This window comes from Prionailurus viverrinus, chromosome B3 (genome assembly GCF_022837055.1).
Source record: "Prionailurus viverrinus isolate Anna chromosome B3, UM_Priviv_1.0, whole genome shotgun sequence".
In the NCBI taxonomy this organism is placed as follows: domain Eukaryota; kingdom Metazoa; phylum Chordata; class Mammalia; order Carnivora; family Felidae; genus Prionailurus; species Prionailurus viverrinus.
In genome coordinates, this window is record NC_062566.1 from 1,280,504 (window position 1) to 1,293,953 (window position 13,450).

The 13,450-nt window shown below is 55.1% G+C and overlaps 1 protein-coding gene across 1 annotated transcript; it reads left to right on the forward strand.

Annotated features, from left to right (window-relative positions):
• Positions 1-229: 229 nt before the first annotated feature.
• ARPIN (actin related protein 2/3 complex inhibitor) lies at positions 230-13,098 on the forward strand. Its single transcript, XM_047862885.1, has 6 exons — positions 230-435; positions 1,690-1,765; positions 4,779-4,911; positions 8,081-8,287; positions 8,678-8,841; positions 9,757-13,098. The coding sequence occupies exons 1-6, from the start codon at positions 344-346 to the stop codon at positions 9,763-9,765; spliced, it is 681 nt and encodes a 226-aa protein (XP_047718841.1). The 5' UTR covers positions 230-343; the 3' UTR covers positions 9,766-13,098.
• Positions 13,099-13,450: the final 352 nt, after the last annotated feature.

Consider the following 13,450-nt stretch of genomic DNA (forward strand, 5'->3'; position numbering starts at 1 on the left):
TGATCCTATAGGATCTCTGGGCCTCAGTTTCCCCCTTTGTGCGTGTGTTGGGGCAGGGGGGGGGGTCTCCCTCTAGCAACGCGAAAGAGGGAGGGAAAGAGGAGGACGTGGCTTTCACCCTGCCCACGCTAAGGCCCCAGCCGAGGGTCTTGCCGGAAGCCCACCTCCCCGCGCGCGCCGTCCCGCGGCAGGAATGGGCTCGGCCCCTTTAAATCCCGCCCGGGGCCGCGCCCTTCCCGGCTCGGCGACTGGGAATTGCGGCCCCGCGCGCGCTCTCCGCGCTCCCGGCGCCAAGCCCGCGACCCCGCGCGCCGCCTCCGCGGACGCAGGGGCCGTGCGCATCATGAGCCGCATCTACGACGACAGCGCCCTCCGGAACAAGGCGGTGCGGAGCGCGCGGCTGCCGGGGGCCTGGGACCCCGCCGCCCACCAGGGGTAGGCCCGCCGCGCTCTGCCCCTGCCTCTCGGGCCGCCTCCGCCCCGGTTTAGAACCCGGGCTTCGGGATTGGGGAGGGGACCGCGGTCCGGGTGCGGGTGGGAGGGGAGGCAGACCTGGCCAAAGCCACCCGCCCCCGCCCCCCCCCCCCCCAGCGCTCCCCTCCGCCCTGCAAGCAGAGCGCACCCTTAGAACACAGATCGGCTTAAAATTCCCCACTGGCCCCCGCCCCGTAGCGTCGGGAGAGGGTCTCGATTCGAGTCCCAAACGGAGCTCGAAAGCACCGACCTTTGTCTCTACCCCTGCCTGTCGCGACTGTAAAACTCCCAGCCACTTGCCTCGCCGCCCTGCCCGCGGGCCTTGGCTCAGGCCGCCCGCCGCACTTCCCGCCCCGGAAGGGACGAAGGCATGGAGCGATCCCAACGGCGCGAGGGAGCTGGCGTGGCGCGGCCGCGGGAGGGCAGTGCCTGCCTGGAGGCGCGTGTGGGATCGGGATCCGGATGGGGTGGAGGGGAGGCCCTGCGGTGGCCCACGCAGAGGTTTTGAGAACACGTGGACCATGCCAGCAGCAGGTACAAACACTAAGGGATCTGGAGGTGAGGGGTCGGTAGGGGCAGGTAACAGAGTTTCCCCCATCCCTACCCGTGTCCCCGCCCTCTCCCATTTCTGTGGCTCTAAAAGGGAAACCCCAGGTTTTGTGAAAACTGGAAGCGGGAAGCGGGGAACTCTCTGCGAGGGACCCCACGATCTTGGGCTAGTCATAAAACTTCTGGTGTGGGGTTTCGCCACCTCTAAGTGCGTATGGATGACAAGAGGAATAGAAAGTGTTTTAAAACAGGTGAAAAGGGAAGATACTTTATAGCAGCTTAGACCCCTCCCTCAAGTTTGATTAAAGAAGTAAAATCCTTTCTATTTGGTAAGCACTTCATAGTTTAGCACTTTCACTCACATGATCTTTTGTCATCATCATCACAAGACTCAGAGTGAGGTGGCTATTCTCCCGTTTTGTAGATAGGAAGACTGAGGCCCTGGTTACAGTAACCCCTTGCAGGAGGGGCCACAGCTTGGTCTTGCAGCCTTGAGGAGGTCCCTTCTACTCTCTGGGCAGTGCCCCAGCGTTTGGGAATCAGGTGAATAGGAGACACTTGTGGGCCTTGCTTCTATCCCAGTGCACACTCTGCCCTGGGCCGTTGAACTTACGCCTCTTCCCTGAGGACTGACACAACCAGCTGATCCCTTCTTTCCATCCCCAGGGGAAATGGCGTCCTGCTGGAGGGAGAACTGCTGGACGTGTCTCGGCACAGCATCTTGGATGCCCGTGGCAGGAAGGTGAGGACGCTTTCCTGGGGACACTAGCAGGGCGCTGCCTTCATGGTCCTCACCCACCGGCAGATCTCCCGGTGCTTAACTACATCAGTGCTGAGATTTGGGGTCCGGTTCCTCCCGGGAGGGGCTCACAGGGCAGGTGGGGAGTGGGTGGGGAGATAGCAGCCGAAAGGGACCACTGAGTGGAAAGGTGACTTTGGCGTTGGGCTGAGGACAGATGACGGGGCCTGGCTTCCTGCTGAGGACACAGATCAGCACTGACCCCAGTGGTGAGTGTTTGGGGCTCGGATTGGGAGGGTTGAGAGCAGGAAGGGGTGAGGTAACCCGTTTAGGACTGAGGCTGTGGGTGCTGTGTGGGCTGGAAGGTGCTCCAAAGAGGTCCCATTGCTTCTGTTTAAAGGGCTGGGAGCCTCGCTGGGTGGGCAGGATGAGGGGCTCTGTTTTCTGGGAGGGCCAAGGGCCCAGATTCCTGGCTTCTGGAAGTGGTCTGGTAGCTCCCACTGCCCTGGGGCCTGAGGGGTCAGCAGTGACCTTCCCCTTTTGGGGACCAGGTTTGTTCCTGGGAGGTCATGTCACCTTTGAATTTTTTGGAATTGATTCATTTTAATTGTTTTTTAATGTTTATTTTTGCGAGAGAGAGGTGGGGGAGGGGCAGAGAGAGAGAGGAAGGAACAGAATCCAAAGCAGGCTCTAGGCTCTGAGCTGTCAGCACAGAGCCCGATGCGGGGCTCGAACTCATGAACCGTGAGTTCATGACCTGAACTGACGTCGGACACTTAACTGAGCCACCCAGGCGCCCCTGAATCATTGAAAATGTACTGGTGGAGTTTGTTGTTGGAAGGAGACCTAAAGTTCTCCATTTGCAAAGTGGTGGCTCTCTTGGCCTGGGCTCGCTCGTCTTTGAGCAGCACTGTGTGTGGCTGGGCACTTTGGAATGTGGGGTTTTTAGAAAGCAGGTCACTGCTGTGGACCTGGGCCTCCTCGTGCATACAGGCAGGGACGTTGGGGTGGGAGGAGGGTAGCTGTGTTCTGGGCCTTTGTCCAGCCTCCACATTAAGTCTGCATTGCTGACCCCGCCTGGGGCTTCAGTTCCCATGTCCGTGCCCTTGTCCGCTTGCCCCCTCACACCCTTGGGGTCGTGCCCTCCATCACCACGCCATCTCAGGTGTCCACAGACGCACCCACTGCTCACCCTCCGATACTTGCCCGTGTCTTTCCTGAGCCCTAGTTTTGAATTTCCACCCCCTTTCTAACAGCCCCACTCGGTGTGCTGACCACCTTATCTCCTTGTTCTCTAAAGCGGAGCTCGTCCCAGGGGCTCAGAGCCCGCTGCTGCCCTGCAGCCCCGGGAAAAGCCTCCGCTCCCAGCTCGGCAGCGGTTTCGCCCAAGAGGTGTTTTGCTGCATCCACCCCCCTCCTTAGGGTGCCAGCCAGCAGGGTGGACACAGCAGTCCGGAGCCCCCAGCCAGCCTGCCCGGCAGGGCCAGCAGTAGCTCCAGGCTGATGTGCGACCGGCCTCCCTCTGCTGCCCTTGGGGCAGAGTGTTCTGTCAGCCCTGCCCACACTTGCCTTCTCTGAGTTCTCCCTTCTAATGATAATGCACTAGACCCCTGCAAACCTCTACTGTCTCTTCCTCCAGCCTCCCCCCGGGAAGCAGTGCCTGGTCCTGTTGGTCTTTCTACCTTGGCCATCCCTTCCCACCCCTCCCCTTCCTCCTCCAACTGGCCTTAGGCGGATGGGGCCTCAGAAAATTAGCCTGTCCTCATCAAACCTTCCAGCTGCCCCCGACGCTCATTCTTGCCCTCCCGGTCACTTGTTTCCTGAAAGACATATTGGAGGGCCTCACTGCTGTTCAAACACCTTTCGGGATTCCCTCGTGGGGTGCCTGGGTGGCTCAGTCGGTTAAGCGTCTGACTTCGGCTCAGGTCATGATCTCACAGTTTGTGAGTTCGAGCCCCATGTCGGGCTCTGTGCTGACAGCTCGGAGCCTGGAGCCTGCTTCGGATTCTGTGTTTCCCTCTCTCTCTCTGCCCCTCCCCCCCTCTCAAAAAATAAATAAATGTTGAAGAATATTTAACACACACACACACACACACACACACACACACACACACACACCTTTTGGGATTCCTTCTTGTCTATCAGGTAAAGTCCAAACTCCAAATACCAACTCAAGGCCCATTTCAAACTGGTGCTACTTGCTTTCCCAGCCTGGGCTCCCACGAGGCCTCTGACTATCCTCTGTTGCTCAGACATGCGCACCAGACCTTGACTTTTATTTCGTACCTGTCCCAGGCTTTTAATATTCTCCCTATTCCCTTTTCCCCGGAAGCTGCAGGTTTCTCCATGCTTGGAGACCTTGCCAAGAGGTGGATTCCTCGTCTCCAGTGTCCAGGAGCATGTGACCCACCCGCTTAGGCCAGAGTAGCTGGCAAACAGCATTTGCAGCACCCTTTACGTTTTGCGCTGCTTGCGTCTCTAGAATCTCATCGAACCCTTGCCGCGTTTCTGAAAGTAGACAGCACGTTGTCCCCACGCAACAGGGGAAACTGAGGCTAGGAGGGATTAGCCCCAGGTCCAACACGTGTCGGAAGTGGCATACTGGCCGCCCTCCCTGGGAACTTTCAGTGCCCTTTCTATGACCCTTGCCCTCCTCCACTCCTGCATCATGGTATTTGGGGTCCTCGGTGCTTGGGTTATGGTTTTCTGTATGTGCTGTCTGTCTCTGGCCCTGTGGGGACTTTGGGGTCAGGCGGGGGGCCTGCTGTCTCGTGGCCGCAAGGAGCACACATGCTTCGTTATGTGAGGCAGGTGCGTACTGAGCATGTGATTGGATAAATGAGCGAATATGGGGGGGGGGGGGCGGGGCATCTGCCCAACTGGAATATCTTTGGGAGCTGAGATGGGATTCGGGGTGGAGGGGGAGGTTGGGGGGCTCGCAGTGGAGCCCTGTGGGGAGTGTGTGTGTTGGAGGGTGGGGGGAGTGAAACAGCGCCCTCCCTGTCTCCGGCCCCAGGAGCGCTACTACGTGCTCTACATCCGGCCCAGTCGCATCCATCGCCGGAAGTTCGACCCCAAGGGAAACGAAATCGAGCCCAACTTCAGTGCCACCAAGAAGGTGAACACGGGCTTCCTCATGTCGTCCTACAGTAGGTATCTTCCGTCCTTCCTCCCTCAGGGCCCTCCCAGCCTGTGGCCTTGCTGTGTCTCTTGGTCCCTAATGAGTGTGCACTCAGCCTTGGAGTCCATGTCTGGCTTGGGGGCCTGCTGGCTGGACTCCTGCCCCTCATTCACTCAGAGGATCCCCAGTGCCCCACCTCAATCCCAGGGGCCTGGCTGGCCTGACTCCTGCAGTCTGGCAGAGGCGTCGGAGAACCTGGCTCTGGGCTCTCACTGCCTTTGTGCAGAGCCCAGGCCAGGCCCCTGGCAGCCTTCATCTTCCTGCCCAAATTCCATATGATTCTTAGGCCCTTGGACCTCCTTCCTCTTTCCATCTGTGGCTCTACAGGGACCGTTTTGCTGTCTGTGGAAGAAGGTTTGGAGGTTGAGTGAGAATCCTTCCGTCTCTCTATCAGTTTATTCATTCATAGTTTCAGTTGTCCGTTCATTCTCTGAATATTTCATGAGCATCTACCCTCTGCCAGGCCCTGAGCCACATGCCAGGGTCCAGGGACCACGGGGACAAACAAGATTTGGACCTGCATTCGAGATGTCCTCAGTCCCTTAGAGGAGATGGACAGGACAGAGGAGGGGCTCTGGGCCCAGGCAGGCACGGTCGGGGGCGGGCCTGGAGTGGGGAACACCAGTGCGAAAAACTGAAAGGAAAGCAGGAATCAGCAGGGTGCTGGGGTTTGGAAAGGTGTTGCAGGAGGGGGTTGCAGGCCAAAGCATGCTGGGAACTGGGGGCTCCTGATGCAGGTGAGGAGAAGCCTTTAGGGAGGCAGGAGCCAGGTGGAGAAGGGCCCCAGAAGGACACCTGATCGAGAATGCAAGGGAGTCCTGTTGTGAGTGGTTTCAAGTAGAGCAGGGATGTGATTAGAACGGTTTTAAAAAATCCCGGGGTGGAGCAGGGAGCACCTGGGTGGCTCAGTGGGTTAAGCATCCGACTTCAGCTTAGGCCATGATGTCACAGTTTGTGAGTTTGAGCCCCACATTGGGCTCTGCACTGACTGACAGTGCAGAGCTTGCTTGGGATTGTCTCTCTCTCTCCCTCTCTCTCTGCCCCTTCCCTGCTCGTGTATGCTCTTTCTGTCTCTCAAAATAAATAAATAAACTTAAAAAAATAAACAAATCCCCTCCCAGGGGGAGGGGTGCCTGGCTAGCTCAGTCAGAAGAGCATGTGACTCTTGATCTCGGGATCGTGAGTTCAAGCCCCATGTTGGGTGTAGAGATTCCTAAAAAAAAAAAAAAAAATAAGTATACTTAACAAAAATCCCAGGGGGCGACCAGCAGGCCTGTTAACAGGCTGTGGTGGCCAGATTAAGGGCCTGTCAGTGAGGATGCAGAGACTGGAGAGACTCGGGACAGAGGAGGCACAGCGGCCTCAGTGTTTGGAGATGGGGAGAGTGAGAGAGGGGTCAGGGACGACCCTGGGGTTTGGGCTCAGGCAGGTGTGAGGAGAAGAGTTCCATCTGGGACACGTGGTTGCACCTCTAGGTAGAGGATGATGCCCGCTGGGGCCTTGGAGGCACAATTCTGGAACCCAGGAAGCAGGCGGGGCTGGTGGCACACGTTTAGGGCCCATCACACATTGCGAGCACGGAAGCTGTGAGAGTGGATATGGAGTCACCCGGGAGGCCGGGAAAGAGCCCACTAGGAACCAGAGGAGGGACCCCTGCGGAGGTCTGAGGGAAGTAGGGAGCATGTGTCTCTCTGAGGGGGGGTAGCAATGGGGTCAGGTGCTGCCTGAGGCCCAGCAAGGCCAGCACTGTGGGACATCCAGTGGGCTCACAGTGAAGTGCTCCCAGTGACTCGGGGAGAGGGGGGTCTGGAGTAGTGGGTGTCAAAACCAGAATTCAGGAAGGCATTAAGGTAAGATCCAGTGTGGAGCAGGAGACCCAGGTGCCCGAGGACGGAGAGGGGTGGGATCTGGAGCCCAGATGGAGGAACGCTGGCTCGAGGCAGGAGAGGGACACTTGGTCCTTTGAGAGGGAAATGGAAGAGGAGGAGAGGTTTCTTGTGCTTATCGGTAAGTTGACAGGGCGGTGGCAGGGTGAGTAACCCCACCTCGGGCTTCCGTGACCTTGGGGAGTGGAGGTGAGAGGTGGTCTGTCTGAGGGACGTTGGGCGGGGTGAGGGCTGAGGAACCAGGAGCAGTTCGAAAGCCCTTGGTGGGAGTGCGGCGTCTGGGGAACCCGGCAAGGTTTTACACCCTGAATGGAACAGGGTCCGGCCTCCACGGCTGTTGGGCTACTCTCGCTGCCCCTGGCTCTCGGCATGGAGAGGCCAGCCTGCCGGCCCGCCCCGGGTTGCTGAGCTGGGGTGGCTGTGCACACCTTCCTGGGCTCTTGGGGCCTGTGAGTCCTCCCAGCCCCGTGAGGCCTCACTTCTCAGTCTCAGACCATCACCTCATCCCACCCCACACCCCCCGCCGGACCCGACCCGGGATCTGCAGATTTGGGACATTCAGGGCAGGTAGGTGAGGCTGTTGGGATCCCCCCCCTGAGCCTCCGAGCTCTGCCGGGGCTGGGGTGAGCCGGCCAGGGGAGAGTATGTGGACCCCGTAGTTCGCTGTTCCTTCCACAGACCCCAGCCCAGCCAGGAGACCCTGAGAGCCTGGGGAGAAGAACCCTGTCTAGGCAGGGGGGAATCCGTGCGGAGGCAGAATTTTGTAGAGGGTTTGAATCCTGCCTCCTCCGCTGACCAGCTGTGTGACCTTGAGCAGATCACCTCACCTCTCTAAGCCGGCATTTTCTCCCGCGTTAAAAAAAAGGGATAATGAAAACATTTACGCTCATTGGGGGTTTACCACGTGCCAGACTCTGTGCTAAGTGCTTCACGGGTGTCATTTTGTTTACACCTCATGTCCGCCCTGTCATTAGGTACCCTTTTTATCCCTCGTTGTCAGGCACAGAGAGGTTAAGTCACCTTTGCACGGGCTCACGTGGCTTGTGAGCAGATGTGCAGCAGGCAGCCTGGCTCCAGAGCCCGGGGCCGGAAGTCACCTGCCAGGACAGCCTCGATGACTCCTGCCACCGCGGGCACGCGCAGCCCTGCCTTCAGGTGGTTGTGGGCACGTCAGACACTCAGGTCTCCCCTGGCTCCCAAAAGACCCTCCCTGAGTGCTTGCTGTGACACTCCTGTGCTGTGTGCCTGCAGAGGTGGAAGCTGCGGGGGACACGGACAGACTCACGCCCGAGGCGCTGAAGAGCCTGGTGCAAAAGCCAGAACTGCTTGCGCTGACGGAGAGCCTCACCCCCGACCAGACGGTGGCGTTCTGGATGCCCGAGTCAGAGATGGGGGCGATGGAGCTCGAGCTGGGGATCGGGGTACGGCTGAAAACCCGAGGCGACGGCCCCTTCCTGGGTGAGCAGTGCAGCCCTCACGTGGTCTCGTGTCCCCGTGGCCCATAGCGGTTCCCGGCCTCCTGTTTAGGGCTCCTCCACCCCACCTGCTGAGAACCCACGTGAGTGGGCCAGGTCTGCTTATTCCCGAGACTTCTTCCTAAGTCTCCGGACAAGTGCCCTGGGGCCAGCAGCCTAGACACTCTGGATCCTGGGGTGCCGCCCAATCCCGTGGTTCCCTAGGGTGACCTCTCCTATTTAGTGCCTTGGGGGTCACACTCAGGGCCTCCCTGAGGGCACTGAAGAGAGCAGTGGTTTAACCCGGGCCTAGGGTACCCAGCAGAGCAGGCCAGCCCCCCACTATTTTACCACTAGAGAAAGACAAGCCGTTCAACTTCTTCCCTTCTTTCAGAGTCATTAGCCAAACTTGAGGCTGGAACAGTGACCAAGTGTAATTTCGCTGGTGATGGAAAGACAGGAGCATCCTGGACGGACAACATCATGGCCCAAAAGTCTTCGGAGGGGGCCACGGCGGAGATCCGAGAGCAGGGGGACGGGGCGGAGGACGAGGAGTGGGTAGGTCAAGAGAGATGTCTACGGGTCTGGCATTGGTACGGTTTATCTCTTGGCGGGAGCTTCGTACACGCAGGTTGTGGTTGGGTGTAGGACAAGGACACGGCAGCATAAATTTTGCTCCCCCCAGCTTTGGTGTTCATGGAATTTCTGAGAATGTGTTAGCCTCGGGAAAACTCCTTTCGAGGCAAGAAGGGTGACAACCTGAGAGACCTTTCTTTTCGGTAGGTCTGAACTGTGCCAATCTACAGGAAAGTTCCAAAGTTGGATAAAAGCAAGGGCTGGAAAGAATGGAATTCACAGGGAAACCAGGGAAACCTGATGCCATTACATCTCCAAACATTATCACTTCAAGTGAACACATTAGCCATGTTGTGGCAGCTGAGCTGGATGAGCTTTTTTTTTTTTTTTTTTTTTTTTTCTCCTTCGTTCTGGGCTCTCTGCCCAAAGTGGCTGGAAAATGGCTGGCTTGGTCCTTACTAGATTTTCCTTTTTTTTTTTTTCCTGCCAAGGATCAACCCCCCCCAGTCCATCCTTAGCCTATCTGCAGTTGATGTGTTTTCCTGAAGCATATTTCACCTGAAGGTTTGATGTCAAAAGGCCCCAAATTGAACATTTACAACAAAGTCACTGAAAAATGGGTTATTCACCCATGGCGAATGATGACATTCGCCAGAGAAAGCAGGGCAGGAAGAGTAGAGGGTCTGGATTCCCCTTTGTCTTACCAAAGGGAGTCTCGGAATGAAAAATAATCAGGGCTGCCAGGCCAGCTCCTTGGGCCAGCTCTAATGAGGGAAAGCCAAGGAGGATGGCCGAGGGCCCCATTGGTACCACTCGGTTGAACCCTTGTTTGTCTGATGCCTTGTAGAAGACTTGCATGAAATGTGCTCTCTTCACACCTCTTTACTTAACTCGTAGGATGACTGAGGTCGCCTCTGGGTCCCACCAGCGCTGCTGAGAATTTCTTCCATCAACATCTACTCTGGAGCTCGGCTTACCTGGTTCTTCCCTACAGCCACCATGGAATACCCTTTGAATAAGCGTTGCAAAAACCAAATCCCAGACCATGACATGAGCAGTGGGGGCCCCATGCTGTGGCTCATGCAGGGCCCGTCTCTAGGTATTTTCACGGTGGCCCTTGCCCTGAGTGGCAGCCTTGTTTCTAGAGGCAGGCAGTGGATGGGTCCCCCCGGGGCAGTCAGAGGAATAGAACTTGGTCTTGGCGTAGACTTGGGGAATGTCCCTCATCTGCATGCAGAATGGCTCAGGTGTTCCTTCCTCTGTCCTTGTTGTATTTCTTGCCTTCCCTGCACACCTGTCGCTTTTCCCCAGTGCCCAGTGGTGTAGCCTCTGCTCTCCCGTTCACACCTCCCTTTCCCCCATGTGCCCTTTTCTTCCCCTACAGCTGCCAATTCTTTATCCCCCCTCTGGTCCTCTGCCACACGGGGGGCTCCTGTCTCCTGACCTCCCTGGCTGCTTTCCTGGGGCTGCTCTCGGAGGCCTAGCGTATTCACAGGTATGGCTGGCTGATCCCGACCTTTCAGACTCACTCTACCAGGCCACATTTTGATAACATCTTTGTCTTCATTTTTTGTACTTTGAGAACTTTTTATGAATGAGTAAATTTTCAGAAAAGGATTCCTTTCCGCTGACTGGGTTACGTCAGGTGTGAACAGTCTTCCAACTGAGCAGTGATCCTGTAAGAAGGAAGCCGTGTCTTTCTGATCATGAACATTTCCTTGCTGGGTAATGAGCCCACACCCAGATCTGTGACGAGATGTGGAATTGACTTCTACACGTCCCAAGAATGGGCACAGACGTGGTGGCATGTGGGTCCTGCTTGCCTCGGGGACAAGAGGGGGCGGCGACGAGCCCCCTGATGTATCAAACACAGCACTAGATGCTTTCCGTGATAATAATTACAGCCCGCTTCCTGATGCTAGTACAGATGTCCCCCGCTTTAAGAAAGTTCGTGTTATGACCCTTGCCTCTTATGACAGACCTACCTTAGTACCTGTTTTTGCTAACCGAAAGCAATCTGAAGAGGGTTTTCATTTTTGTGAAAAAAGGCAAAAACTGAAAGTTGTGTTCAGCATTTGTTTTGCAGCCAGCCGTTACAGAGGCTGGGCACACCCCAAGCAGCGAGAGTGGCCCCATGAGTCTCCTTCCCTGGGAATGACACTCGGCATCCAGCCCCCATAGCTTTGAACTGTCTATGAGCACCTGCTTCACCTCAGTCGATGATGTGCATGCGTTAGCGAGATGCGCCCTAAGGTTTCAGGAAAGCCTAAGTGAATGCTCAAAAAATTTCCCATTGTTTCTTCACTTTCTACCATTTCAGTTTATAAAAAGTTTCATAGGATTGCTGTACTTTTTGCATAGTGGGGGAAACTTGTATTTGCTCGGCGCTGGCAAAATCTTACTTACTTTTCACAGCAATCCCATGAGGTACCTGTGATTATTGTTTAAGGTGCATGTGATTATTATTCCCGTTTTGTTTTTTTTGGGTTTTTTTTTTTTTTTGTATGATTTTGAAGCTTACAGGCTCCATTCGTAGTATATAGAGGAGAGAGGACTTTAAACCCAGGCACTCAGATTTCAAACTCTGTATTCTTTACTGGCTTATTCTGCTTCCACATGTATGTAACAGGGAAGAGAGGGGGCTTCAGAGAGGTTGAAGCAACTGGCCCAGAGTCACAGCTAATAAGTGAAACAGCCAGAATTCAAATCCAGAGATGTCCAAAGCAAAGCTTATGTTCCTTCCCCTGTCCTTTGCTTCCTTGGCCTATAGAAGGACCTTGAAGTCAGGGGCCCGAGGAGTCCTGGCCCTGTGAAGTAGGGTTATATTCCTAGACTTGAGGGAACTTGTCTAAATCCTTGACTGCTGACCTGCCCAGGCTGAAGTCAGTCCTACTGATTAGCAGTTGAGCAGGAAGTAATATGCCTCCAGCAGTTATTATCTTGATTCCAGTTTTCATTTACCTTCTTGCATATTTGAGCCAGGGCTCGATGATATGGCTGTGAGGTTTGGGATTAGCGCTCCATTGGGGCCACCTGAAGTCATGGGTCACTGGACTGCTCATAGATCTCTTCTGTTCTTGTTGCCCTTTTCTTAGTTCAGATCCCTGTGACCTTTGACCTCGACCATTATAGAAGGTGCCTCCCTGGTATCCTGTGTCTGAATGGGGCTGGCTGGGATCTCCACCATGGGGATGGCCAGGGAAGTGGTTAAGCAGCAAGAGGACTGGGGATATTGACTAGAGGCACCCTGTGAAGGGATCCTGCTGCCCAAAGCACCGTGGCCAAGGGGTATGGCAAGGTCATATAGGCAGGTCACCATTCCAAAAAAGGAGGGCCAGTGTGTCAATAGGGGAAGACCCGGACAACAAATGGCTTTGGTGTCTTGGGGGGGCCGGGGGAGGGGTGGAGAGGAAGGAAGGGAGGAAGGGAAGGGTCCTTGTGGCTGGAGCTCAGAGAATGAGTAGAAGTCGTTTGAGACGAGGCTGGAGGTCAGCGTTGGCATCTTTATCACATTAAGTACTTCGGGACTGTATCCTTAATTTCCTGGAAGCCAGGGATTCTGGGGAGAGTGATAAGATTGGATTTGTTTATATCCAAGATCACTTGACTGCAGAGAACCTGAGAGTAACGAATCCAACTGGGGCTGCTACAGTTTCACAGCGACGGGGCTAGAGTGGTTTGGTGTATAACGGCGGGAGCGGACGGGACAGAAATTCAGGTGGAGGAGGAAAGGGACTTCCCAGCAACAGAAGAACACCGGCAGAGCGGAGGTGGGGGAGTGGCCTGCCCATGGGATATGCAAGTTCTGGACATGGTTGCTGTCATACCATACCTACACATAAAATTCCATAATCCTTTTTCCATTAGTGTTGTCGGATCGCTTTCCATGTTGCCACACAGTCTTCATAACCATTGTTTTTTAAGATTGACTGCCTTCTCATAGCTCTGTCATTGCCCAATTTGGGGGTAATTGATTCCTATTTGGAGCTAAAATAATTAATGTTTTAGGTTATATACTGTTATATAATTATATACAACTGTTTTAGATTATATAGTTCCCTCAGTCTCACCCATACAGCTTCCCCCACCCCACCCCACCCCACCTCCTGCCCTCTCTTCCCCACCCCCACCATGCCATATTTTTGTATCTTGGGGTTATTTCTTTAGGGACAGATTCCCGCAAGTCAGATTACTGGGAATTTAGGAGTTTTTTTTTTTTTTGTGAAGGTCTTTTTAGATCATCAAATTTTCTTTCCCAAAGGGTTGTTCTAAATTATAATTTCACCAACAATGTAGGAGAGACCCATTTTCATGCTTTCCCTGCCAGAATTGAGTGTGATAACATTTTAAAAAATGATATTTGATCAGGTAAAAATAAAACAGATTTTTTTCTTAAAAAATTTTTTTTAACGTTTATTTATTTTTGAGAGAGAGAGAGTGCGGGCTGGGGAGGGGCAGAGAGAGAGAGGGAGACCCAGAATCCAAAGCAGGCTCCAGGCTCCGATCTGTCAGCACAGAGCCTGATGCGGGGCTCTAACTCACAGACCGTGAGATCATGACCTGAGCCAAAGTCAGCAGCTTAACCGACTGA

Excerpts from the sequence above, each read along its gene's own strand:
- ARPIN (XM_047862885.1), top strand. The coding sequence starts at position 344 with ATGAGCCGCATCTACGACGACAGCGCCCTCCGGAACAAGGCGGTGCGG. Across the intron at positions 1,766-4,778 it reads TGGATGCCCGTGGCAGGAAG|GAGCGCTACTACGTGCTCTA; the intron begins GTGAGGACGCTT and ends CTCCGGCCCCAG. Across the intron at positions 4,912-8,080 it reads CTTCCTCATGTCGTCCTACA|AGGTGGAAGCTGCGGGGGAC; the intron begins GTAGGTATCTTC and ends GTGTGCCTGCAG.